This window comes from Chionomys nivalis, chromosome X, assembly GCF_950005125.1.
Source record: "Chionomys nivalis chromosome X, mChiNiv1.1, whole genome shotgun sequence".
Classification (NCBI taxonomy): domain Eukaryota; kingdom Metazoa; phylum Chordata; class Mammalia; order Rodentia; family Cricetidae; genus Chionomys; species Chionomys nivalis.
In genome coordinates this window covers 37,993,056-38,005,792 of record NC_080112.1, presented here as the reverse complement: position 1 = coordinate 38,005,792, position 12,737 = coordinate 37,993,056, and the positions used below count along the sequence as shown (strand labels likewise).

General features: G+C 44.1%; 1 protein-coding gene across 1 annotated transcript; it reads left to right on the top strand.

Annotated features, from left to right (window-relative positions):
• The first annotated feature begins 5,345 nt into the window (after positions 1 to 5,345).
• Positions 5,346 to 11,282, top strand: Cfp (complement factor properdin). Its single transcript, XM_057760209.1, has 9 exons — positions 5,346 to 5,469; positions 5,557 to 5,707; positions 7,068 to 7,243; positions 7,650 to 7,820; positions 7,946 to 8,137; positions 8,340 to 8,513; positions 8,736 to 8,927; positions 9,068 to 9,179; positions 11,070 to 11,282. Exons 1-9 carry the CDS (start codon positions 5,406 to 5,408, stop codon positions 11,233 to 11,235), a joined length of 1,398 nt encoding a protein of 465 aa, XP_057616192.1. The 5' UTR covers positions 5,346 to 5,405; the 3' UTR covers positions 11,236 to 11,282.
• Positions 11,283 to 12,737: the final 1,455 nt, after the last annotated feature.

Below are 12,737 nucleotides of genomic sequence, written 5' to 3'. Positions count from 1 at the left end.
CCACTAGACCCAAGAAGTGACTGATAAGACACAAGGTATGAGACTATGTGTATGAAATGTTTCAGAGAAACCATGAGAAAGTCTGCAAAGCAGATTGGCTGTAGCTGCTAAAGTCTGAAAGGCTAGCGTGTGTGTTTGTGTGTGTGTGTGTGTGTGTGTGTGTGAGAGAGAGAGAGAGAGAGAGAGAGAGAGAGAGAGAGAGAGATCCTGAGTCTAGTGAGTGCAGACTGGTTTGCAATTAACAATTGCAGCTTCCCCACAGGTTCTGGTGAGGTTGAGGAGCTGATACACAAACCTGTCTGTGGGAGGAGAAAAGGACCATGGGACCAGCAGTAGCAAGGACTCATAGTCAGCAGTTGTGAGACAAACTTGACAACCAAATGGTGTCTGAAGTATATAAGTCTGAAACATTTCATGAAACTGAATGAAACCTTATGTATGGAAAACAAAATGAGACTGAACCAGTGAACTACTGTATAACCACAATCAGGATATGTGAGAAACTTGAAGGCTAGTCAGTGTACAGATATATCCATGATAGCTGACTGTATGAGGAAAACAGTGGTGTGTTTGACCAGGACATGGGAAACTCATCACACAAGACTTAATGAAAGCCTTGTAGCAATTGTGAATTAGTGACCTTGTATATCAGAAGGTACTGAGGGAAAATGATGGTGAGACTGAATGGACCAGGTGTCTAAGAAGATATATATATATATATATATATATATATATATATATATATATATATATATGTGAAATTTTTTGCTGGGCATAGTGGCTCACACCTCCAGTTCTGGCACTCAAGAGGCTGAAGTAGGAGTTCATGAGTTCAAGACTAGCCTAGCTACATAATCAGTTTGAAGCCAGCATAAGCTATAGAGTGAAACCCTGTCTCAAAGCAAAACACTACCTTGTCAATAAAGGAGTCAACATGGTGAAAGGTGATTGAGAAGAATTTTATTACTCCATGAGGAAGATGAGGTGTCTGAGGTACTGTACCTTTGTATGTATTCAGAGGAGACTAGAACTGTGTAACAGGCTATAAATAGGGAATTCTTGGGGATGTAACCTAAGTGGCTTTAAGAGAGAAGGGGGTGTTGAGAAATGGTGATTTTATATGTGTAAGTAACTTCATGAGACTTAATTAGTGGTGACTATACATCAGTAATTGTGCATGTAAGAAAATATTAGGCCAAGGGAAATGAATAGTTCCTGTGATGGTAGAACTGTGCTTATACATGTGGTAAAACTGACCTAGTGAGAGAAAGTACTGGTGATAGTAACCAAATGAGACAGACTATAACACATGATGCTCTCTCTCTCTCTCTCTCTCTCTCTCTCTCTCTCTCTCTCTCTGTGTGTGTGTGTGTGTGTGTGTGTGTGTGTGTGTGTGTGTGTGTTAGAAGACTAATGAGGCAGGGGATCAGTGACAGAGACAATGACACCTTGAGTGAATGATAGTGTCTGAAAAGTTATGTAATCAAGCACATATAAATATGTATGTAAGCCAAATGTGGTGGTGCGTGCCTGTAATCCTAGCACACAGGAGGTAGAAGCAAGAGTATCAGGTGTTCAACGTCACCATTGGCTATTCAATTCAAGAGCACTGCAGACTTTATAACCCTATCATCTTAAAAAATGAACACAAAATCACGTAGGTCAGATGAGAGTAAACTAGCCCCAAAGCGTAGTAACCTGTTTTCCATCCCCAGAACCCACATATTGGGAGGAGAGAACTGACTCTCAAAAGTCATTCACTGACCTAATAAAATAAAATGGGCCAGCAAGATGGCTCTGTGGGTAAATGCACTTATCATCGAACCTGACAACCTAAGTCCCTGGGACTCAATGATAGAATGATATATATGAACCTGTTCCTAGGAGGCTGTAGTAGAGACTAGAAATCCAGAACTCTGTATATAAATGAAAAAATAAGAAAAAGTGATTGAGATCGAATGAGGCCATATCTGAGAGATCACAGAATGCATGCACCAGGGCCTCCTCTGTCCTCTTCCTCCACAGGCCTCTCCTACTCAGTCTCCTGAGTAAGCCTCCAGTTCTTCAAACTTGAAATGCTGAGATTAAATCACCTGGACTTTGCCCAGAACTCCTTCCTCGTACAATCTCCAGATAGTCTTATCTGGTCCTAGCATTTCAAATAGATGCTGGAAGGTGATGCCTGCTGTTAGCACTTACTAGAAATTCAACATTTATTTCGTTTATTGATTGTCTGTAGATGTTTGTTGTTCATCTTCTGTTAGCACATACCTGTCTGCTGTCCTGAAGACCTAACAGCTAACAAATTAGACAAAAGTTTCTGTCCTTCTCAACACTCAGGATTCTGAGGCAGCAGGGTTGCCATGACAGTAGCATGGAGATGTCTGTGACTAAAGCCTATAATCCCAGTATGCAGGTGGGCTGCCATGAATTCAAGCCCTGTCTTATCTGCCTCCCCCCCGCCAAAAAAACTTTCTTTATGGGGCTCATACTCAGAGAAACTGACAAGGAAGATAAGTGAATTATATCAAGCAGTAATAAATAATACCAGGTTCTCATTCTTTGTTTAAATAAGGAATCTGTTAAATCATTTGAATACCTTAAAAGTGTGTGTGGGGAAAAAAGTGCTGACAACCTTCATCCACAGGGAATCCTATGAGTATTTATGTTATGCCATGTAGGAACAAAGGAAATATCGATTATAACATTATTACCAGGGTAAAAGATGATTGAATAATGGAGCCAGGCAGGTTTGTTTTTACAAGATAATAGCACTGACAGCTGAAGTCTTGGAATCTTAACAAGAGCCTTTTGTTCAAGGCACATAGTTAGAGACAAACATATTCTCAGAAAATAAGGCACTTCTGTGAGGCAGTAATTTTTATCTGTCCTATTCTCTATTCCATCTAATGCTGAGAACCCATCTGACCCTCAATAAATGTTGAACAATTTAATAAACACAGCCAGGAACTATTCTAAGTATTTTAATTCTCAGGCAGTGACAGATCTATGTCAGGTGCTGTAAATGTGCTTTATTTTTTCAGTACTGGGGATCAAGCCCAAAGCTGCTCACATGCTGGGCAAATGGCATACTACTGAGTTAAACTCCCAGCCATCCCTTTGCTTGCTTGTTTGTTTTGGTTTTTTGAGACAAGGTTTCCCTGAGCAACAGTCCTAGCTGTCCTAAAACTCACTCTGTAGGCCAGACTAGCCTCGAACTCACAGAGATCCACCTGCCTCTGCCTCCTGAGTGCTGGGTTTAAAGGCGTGCACCACCACCACCCAGCTTGCTTGTTTGTTTTTTATTTTTATTTTTATTTTTTTTTAGAATTGCTAACAAGCACTTTTAATATTGCTACTTCTCTATGGAGAATAGTTTTCATTTTCTTATTCCATAAATTTTGTTTTCTGTTATGAATAGTATTACGAACAAGTGAGTAATATTAAATACAATGCAAACATCATCTTGATAGTTAATACACATGGCCACATTACATTAAATATTTTTAAAGTGAAACATAATAAAGAACTAATATTTAAAATTATTCCCATGAGGCCTGTGAACATTTTTTAAACTAGAGTAGATTGAATAGTAATAACCAGAAAAATATCCTAAGAAAATTCCTAGGAATCTTCTAAGTGAAGGCTTAAGAATAAGTATGAACTAGGAGTTCTATTATCCCCAGAGGAAATAAATCATCTGGTCTGATTATCTGAAACCAAAAAGAATTTGGTGCATTAACATAAGTTAAAATCTAATACAGAAATTATTGAACTAGTGAAATACAAAAGAAAGCAATCCCAGATCTGTATAGGTTATACTAGATTTGTGGGGTAGTCAAAGGCAAAAATGGAGAATGAAATTGTTTAGTATACTTTTTTCTAAGGTTAATAGGATAACTTTGAAATTAATTTATCAGGACACATGCTTGTTTGTTTTTTAAACTGGATCTCACGTACCTATCTTAAAACTTGCTGTGTATCCAAGGATAGTCTTGAACTTCTGATCTTCTTGCCTCTACCTCCCAATTGCTAAGACTACAGGTATCATTGTGCTCAATTTATATATGATGCTAAGTAACAAATTGAGGGCTTTAGCAATGCTAAGTTAGCACTCTACCAACTGAGCTACATCTCTAGCCAGCCCTAGTCTTTAAACATTCTACTGCATCTCTTTATTGGGAAAACATGGCACACAGGTGTCACAATGCACAAGTGGAGGTCAGAGGACAATTTAAGGGAGTCAATTATCTCTTTCTATCATGCGAGTTCTAGGAATTAAACTCAGGGTATCAGGTTTTGCAGCAAGCACCGTCACACACTGAGCAATCTCACCTCTACCCTGCCCTTTAAGTTTTATATTTGGAGACAGAATCTCACTGAATTAGTCAGGGTAGCCTTGAACCCACACTGTAGTCTAGGCAAGCCTTGAACTTTCATTCTGCTTGTTTCAACCTCCAAAGTAGCTAAGATTACAGGCCTGTACCTCCCAAGGCCCTGTTTGTGTGCACATTTTACAGAAAAGGAAACAGGCTTAGAGGCAAATGTTATCTACCCTAGGTACTCATAGGACACGGCCCAGATGGTTCTCTCTTCTCTACTCCTGTAGACCCTAAGGATTTCTTCAGATGCTTCCCTTGGGCAATGGGTATGCCTGAAACACCCCCTACTCCCGCCCACTTCTGAATCACTTCCCACACAATGCCACTTCCCTTTCTCACTTCCCTTGCACTGACCTCCCATACATACATGTTGACCACAGGAACCTCACTTTTAGGAAAGAGGTGGGTTTTCAAGAAGGAAGATGAAGCAGTTGTTCTGATGCCTTCTCCTGGACAGACTACTTGAGGAAGACTACCCTCATTTCACCCTTCTTCAGTACCCCATTGAAGTTGATCCTGTCTCTATAGTCAAGATTGTGTATTTTACAGCTAAGAAAATGAGCCAGCCATGGTGTGACATCCCTGTTCAAGGCAAGCCTGGTCTACAAAGCAAGTTTCAGGCCTGGTATAACTACATTATAAAACCTTGTCTCAAAAAAATAGGGAAAACTAAAGCTGAGAATTTAAAATGAATTGTCCAAGGTCACATACCTAGGTGGTTCTTGCTTCAGACTTGCAGGCTCCAATGCCCTTCTGTGAAAATTTATCTCATATGTATTAATTGAAAACTAAGAGGTTCCTGGGTAGAATGGGGTGGCAAATATTGGGTGTCAGAACAGGACCAAGGGTAACACAGGAAATGGAGAGGGGAGAGGAGGAGGCAGAGTTCTCAAGGGAAAGGTCAAAGCTGAAAAGGTCACACCCTCCCAGTTCCTCCTACCCGGGGTTCCTCTTTCCTAATCAGATCAGCCCAGATTAAACAAGTCCTCTTCTCTGTAAAAGTACGAAGACACAGTGCTCAAAATGCTTGCTACGATGCAAACCCTTCAGTCGCTCCTGCTGCTACTGCTTATCCTGCCAGCCACAGGTAAGTGGGTGAGGGCCCAGATGTCCTCCCAGGGATGCCCAGGCCAACCACACCCTGATTGTCCTTTCCTCTCCCCTGATCTTACAGGTTCAGACCCTGTGCTCTGCTTCACCCAGTATGAGGAGTCCTCTGGCAAGTGCACAGGCCTGCTTGGGGGAGATGTCAGTGTGGAAAACTGCTGTCTCAATGCTGCCTATGCCTTCCAGGAGCATGGTGGTGGTCCCTGTCAGGCATGCAGGTTCGGGGGAACCTAGGTTAAGCCCTGTAATCTAGAACTGTACTCTCTTTCCCTGGAGCTTCTAAAAGTGTCCCCCACCCAAGTCTTCCTCATGACCATAGCTCAGAGTTTCAAAACCTTGGCACTATTGCCATTTGGAGCTCTTTGTTGGGGGTATGAGTTCTGAGCTTTGTTGGGTGTTTTATAACACACCTGACCTTCCCCTAAGTATTTTAACAACTCCCTTCCACTGGTTAACAGGAATTGGGGTGTCTCTGACTCTTCACCTGCTCTTGGGATTTTTTTCCTCCTATTGGGTTGCCTCGTCCAGCCCTGGTATGAGGTTTTGTGCCTAATCTTATTGTATCTTGTTATGCTGTATTCACTTGATATCCCTGAGAGGCCTGTTCCTTTCTGAAGAGAAACGAAGAAGTAGATCTGAGGGGAGGGGTAGAAAGAGGGGAAACTAGTCAGAATGTATTGTATGAGAGAAGAATTTAAAAAAAAAAAAAAAAGACAACTATAACTGACTCTAGAAACTGCCAAATGTCCCCTAGTGGAGACAAAATCAGCCTTCATTGAAATACTTTTTTCACTGTCAGGGCTTCCTGTAAATATTGCAGGTGGGTTGCAACTTGGTTATTTTTGGTGATCATACTTAAGTGCTTATTGTACATAGATCCATTATAGGCCTGGAGAGCTTTGGGTAAATTCTGAGGACAAAGCCCAAACCTTTCATTGTAATGCCACATTCATTGTGTGATTCCTCTGTGGCAGTTAGATCTCTGAAAGCACCTCAGTTCTCCTAACCATGACTTCCAGTTTACATACATTGACTCTTTCTGTATTTTAGATATATTTTATGACTGCCTACTGTGTACTCAAGGTAACACTGTAAAGATGGTGGGTTTGGAGATCTTGGAAAGCGGCTCTCTCCCCCTCCCCATCATGCTAACAGTTTGTGTCTCTAGCACTAGCATGCACACCCAGATCTGTGTAGGAGGCTAAGAGTAGCTCTGGGATGTTCCTGAAGGGACCTCTGAGCTCCTGTTTACTAAGTACTTCCTGTCTGCCTGCAGCTGTACAGTGTGGTGACCTATTGGGTTCCTGGCAGAAGTTCCGGGCTTTTAATCCTTACATTTGCTTATTGTGTATGGCTTTGCCCCTGGGGGATTTCCAGGGCCCTTGTCATAAAGGGAAATGAAATTTATCATACACTTACTGTATACTTACCTCTTCCTATTCAGTTCCCCACCATCCCTAGTTGGTAAATAGGTTCTCATTGATTCATCTTGTATATTTACCTAGAACCTCTCCTGTGCCAACCTGTACTCTTTAGAGTCAGTTCATACCAGGATGAAACATGGGCTCCTCTCTGCAGGTCCCCACGATGGTCACCATGGTCCTCATGGGCCCCCTGCTCGGTTACATGCTCTGAGGGGTCCCAACTGCGACACAGGCGCTGTGTGGGCAGGGGTGGGCAGTGCTTTGAGAAGGTGGCTCCTAGGACCCTTGAGTGGCAGCTACGGGCCTGTGAGGACCAGCCATGCTGTCCAGGTAAGGAAGATCAGAAATTTGGACATGCACTTCTTACTACCCAGTCCTCAGGGCCAGAAACATCAGTGCAGAGGCCCTGAGGATAGACCTGTATGTGGCTTTAAGGGGAACTGAGGAGGCTGGGATTGCTGGAGGAGAATGCTTAGAAGTGATGACATTGACCTTGGTCTAAGAGATTTGGATGGGAAGGGGAGAAATTTACTTTGACTTGATTTGGGAAGGGGATAGGCCATATCTGAAGCAGAAGGATGAGTATGAAGGTCACAGTCATAATCCAAATGAGCAATGCTAGTAGGCCAGAAATAGGAACAAGAGATAGGAGGACAGAGTTAGCTTCTGTGGTACATACATGAAAGGAAAGAATCCTAAGTGCCACCCCCACCTCCCATCTCTTTTTCTCCCACAGAAATGGGTGGTTGGTCTGAGTGGGCACCCTGGGGGCCTTGCTCTGTCACCTGCTCCAAAGGAACCCAGACCCGTCAACGAGTATGTGATCACCCTGCTCCTAAGTGTGGGGGCCACTGCCCAGGAGAGGCCCAGCAATCACAGGCCTGTGACACTCAGAAGGTCTGCCCCAGTGAGTAAGGGCAGTCGAGGACATAGAAGGGGTACCCAGGATGGATCTGTTGGGTTAGAGCGGAAAACTACCAGAAAAGACTTGAATATGCTTGACCACAGTTCATCCCTCTACTCCTACCACAGCACATGGTGCTTGGGCAGCCTGGGGCCCCTGGAGCCCCTGCTCAGGATCCTGCCTGGGTGGAGCTCAAGAACCTAAGGAAACACGAAGCCGCACTTGTTCTGCACCAGCACCTTCCCACCACCCCCCTGGGAAACCCTGCTCAGGACCAGCCAACGAGTATCGGGGCTGCACTGGCCTACCACCCTGTCCAGGTATGTAGGGATATGGTCAATGGCACATAGCTAGCGGATCTTTGGATTTCTGGTAAAGATACTGTGGTATTTGAGGGAATAGAGTTCTTGTACCATATGACTAGAAGCCCATCATTTAAAGATAGAGGTAGCAGAGAAGGAAGCTGGGGAATATACATGATTAATGTGGCCTGTCATTTCACTTTCTTTTCTGCTCCAACAGTGGCTGGTGGCTGGGGACCATGGGGCCCCGTGAGCCCATGCTCTGTGACCTGTGGCCTAGGCCAGACCCTAGAACGACGGACATGTGATCATCCTGTACCCCGTCATGGGGGCCTCTTCTGTGCTGGTGATGCTACTCGGACCCACATCTGTAACACAGCCGTGCATTGCCCTGGTTAGCAACTTAGGAGGCACTATTCCCATGCCTAAGCCCATTGCCCATCACTGCTCCCCACTTCCTGTTGCCAAAGCCTTGTTCCTGCCTCTGATTCTCCTCTTCCTGCCCTCTTGCCTTGGTTCACCTCTACTCTGTCATTCCCACTCCTTTCCAGAGCCTTCATTTCTTCCCCTGAGGCCCTTTACTCTCTCCAAACCTCTTTGTCCCTTGTCTCTACAGTAAATGGGGAGTGGGAAACCTGGGGGAAATGGAGTCACTGCAGCCGTGTGAACATGAAGTCCATCAGTTGTGAGGAAATCCCAGGCCAGCAGTCACGCACAAGGATCTGTGGAGGCCGCAAGTTTGATGGAAAGAGATGTTCCGGGAACTACCAGGATATTCGACACTGTTATGACATCCATAATTGTGTCTGTGAGTAACCCACAGACAATACTGTAAGGGTGGACAGCCATGCAGTAGCAATGCTAGGGATCCTGTATCTCTACAGCCTCCTTTTCCTGTTAAGACCTCCAGTTTTGCCTGTGACATTTTACCCTCCTCCCCCATTGCAGTGAAAGGTTCATGGTCACAGTGGAGTACCTGGAGTCTGTGCACACCACCATGTGGACCCAAACCCACCCGTGTCCGCCAGCGTCTCTGCACACCTTTGCTCCCCAAGTTCTCGTGAGTTGGGGGACTTTGTTCCTAGGAGGGGGTAATGAAGCTGAATAATGAGAAGGGAGTTGGTTACACTGAACATAAGCTTCACCACTGCATCAAAGGTGCCTATCTTGCAAGTGCCATCTTCCAGTTTAGAGAAGAGGAGAAAAAGAATAAGAGAGGCAATTAGGGATGACTTCATGGCCTCTGTGCTCCTTGGTTACTAATGCAATCACTCAGCTGTGCTTCCAAGCACACAGTCTTTCATGTGGCCTTCCCCATTGAACTCTTAGCACACTTTGACTTACCTTCATTCATCCATTCCACATTTCAAGGCCTTTTCAGCAACAGTTGCAGATAAAAAGAACCCACATTTATGGACAGAAGGGACCCAGGTGAGATGAGCTATGATACAATCCATATAAAAATGACAAGTAAGGGGGCTGGAGAGATGGCTCAGTGGTTAAGAGCACCGCCTGCTCTTCCAAAGGTCCTGAGTTCAATTCCCGGCAACCACATGGTGGCTCACAACCATCTGTAATGAGGTCTGGTGCCCTCTCTGGCCTGCAGGCATACACACAGACAGAATATTGTATACATAATAAATAAATATTTTTTTAAAAAAATGACAGGTAAGTGGCAATGAGACTATCACTGTCCTCTAGGCCTAGAAAGCTAATCAGGTCCAGAGGTAATTGTGCAGATAAGGATTGGAAGAAGCATTCCTGACATCCAAATTGTGAGCAGGGTCCTGGAGAGAGCTGATGAGCCACCCTAAGTGTTTACTGGACACCACAGTGGACCAGGGGTGAGAAAGGGTTAAGCTAGCCATCCCTTCCTTATACCACAGAGATCAAGATTCAGTGGCCTTTTCCCAACTAGTGAGAGGCCTGTCATTGGGATCTCTCAGCTGTGGATGTCAGATTGGTTCCTCAAGAAGAGTTAAAGGCGGGGCTGGAGAGATAGCTCAGAGGTTAAGAGCATTGCCTGCTCTTCCAAAGGTCCTGAGTTCAATTTCCAGCAACCACATGGTGGCTCACAACCATCCATAATGGGTTCTGGTGCCCTCTTCTGGCCTTCAGGCATATACACAGACAGAATATTGTATACATAATAAATAAATAAATTTAAAAAAAAAGAAGAGTTAAAGGCTATGTAGAGAAGGACCAATTGAGAGAATCTGGGTGAAAATGAAATGAATGAAAGGCTTGCCTACTAGGAGAAAGAATCCTGACAAAAACATTCCTGGATACATAAGGTTCCATTCAGATAAAGTGGGGAGAGATAGAGAAGAGAAATGGGCAGAAGAAGAAGAAGGACAAAGAATGGCTTGGGGTAGGGATTTAAGGTGAGTATGAGGAGAGAGAAAGGGTTTGGAGGAAAGAGAGTATTTCTAATCCCACCATTTTTTAGATAAGGGAAACAGGCACAGGAAGTTTTTCTTTTTTATCAGGAATAGCCCAATATCACAGTTAAACATAGTATTAGATACACAGTAAGTTGCTAATCAAGGTGTGGTGATGCAAACCTGTAATCCTAACTACTTGAAAGGCTAGAGCCAAAAGGACCACATTTTCAAGACTTTCCTAGGCTACAGAATGAGTTCAAGGCTAACCTGGGTGATACAGTGAGACCCTCAAAGTTAATAAAAAAAAATAGGGGACAGGTCAGTAGGGCCTAAAAGAAGAAGAAAAAGAATGCTATGCTATGTAGGGCATTTGACTAGCAAGTACAATCTCTACTACCACAAAAAATATGGTTCTGCTTATGAGACATGCTTGTAATTCCTATATTTGGGGGGCTGAGGCAGGAGGATCATTGACTTTGAGATCCGACTCTCAAAAAAAAAAAGTTTTTCAATGCATTCTTGATGTTCCTGAGCTTCTCTTCTCCATTGCTTCCCCAACATCCCAGGCCTACAGTTTCCATGGTCGAAGGTCAGGGTGAGAAGAATGTTACCTTCTGGGGAACCCCACGGCCACTGTGTGAGGAGCTACAAGGGCAGAAGCTGATGGTGGAAGAGAAACGCTCATGTCTACATGTGCCTACCTGCAAAGACCCAGAGGAGGAGAAACCCTAAAATCTCTTGCTTCCATTCTAACCCCCTGATCTTCCAGACTTCAATAAACAGCCTTTCTAAACTCTTCTAAGATTGCTTAAAGAAGGGGGCTAACATACCTACCCCCTTTCCTGTTAGTGGGGCAACAGAATTTTCTGAGCAAAGTAGTAGTGGCCTGTTGTGAAATATTCTGTTCTATTGTACTTGCAGCTTGAAAGCAAGTGTCCAGCCCCAGCCTGTCTTTGCCACAACTATAAGGGGGTGGACTAGGAGACTGTCAAGAAGGTGAGTTTTGTCATTGGCTGCTCACCTTGGCAGGAACTTTTGGATTAGCCCATGTACTATTTAGTTGCTGTCTCTTTATGAAGTTCCCTAGGTTCCCACCCACTCATCAGAGCCTCTCAGCTGGCAGATCTGCCAAAGTAGTGAACTGGGTGGGATGTGACCAGAGTTGGCACCCAGCTGAGGAAGCACCTGCACCCACCCACTGAAAACAGCCTAGCTCTGACACCACAATTACCAATAATAAATAGCTGGGGACGGGACACTGAGGAGGAGGCTATGATGCACTTTGAGCTAGGGCAGGGGCAAAGAGAAGCTAGGTTAGCATCAGCCTAGAGGTGCTCCCAGATGCATCCTTTTGTATCTGTTCATTTAACACTTTAGTGTCTACTGTATGCTGGAGATAAGTCCAAGCATCTGGGCTGAAGGAGGACTGGTAGAATGAAAGGACATTTGAGAGCCAGGGAGCACACTCAGAATAAGCATTTCTTTTATTCAAACGTGTATTCAAGCCGGGCGGTGGTGGCACACGCCTTTAATCCCAGCACTTGGGAGGCAGAGGCAGGCGGATCTCTGTGAGTTCGAGACCAGCCTGGTCTACAAGAGCTAGTTCCAGGACAGGCTCCAAAACCACAGAGAAACCCTGTCTCGAAAAACCAAAAAAAAAAAAAAAAAAAAACCGAAAAAAAAAACGTGTATTCAATGCTTAGTGCCTCCTATATATTAACAGTAGTGCTGGGCATGGGGCCACAAGGGAAAAAAAGGAATCAACTTCCCATGTCTCCACAGTAAAGGTAACACACCCAGATGAGTGTTTTGGGGATTTGATCATTCATTTACCATTCACTGAATGCTAAGCCCCCTCATGATAGAATTATGAAGGAATCATAAAGAGGGGTAATAGCTAACACTTAGAAAGCAACTTACTGGGAGCCAAATAGTATCTTAAGGCTTGTCATAGTGTGGATTCATTTAATCCACAATGAAACCACAAGGGTCAATATTATCCCCACTCTGCAAAGGAGAAACTAGCCCAGAAAGGTAATAAACAGGATGTTTTTGAAGCGCCGCACATGCGGCACAGTGTTAAGTATTAGGAGCAGAGTTTGCAACTTTGTGCAGTAGGTGAAGGGGATCTTTTCGTGGGGGAGATTGGTGAGACCCAGAGTCTTGTCAGTAACATGATCCAATTGATGGGTGGAAGTAAAGTCCATGAGAACATAAGTCATCTTGAGAAAACT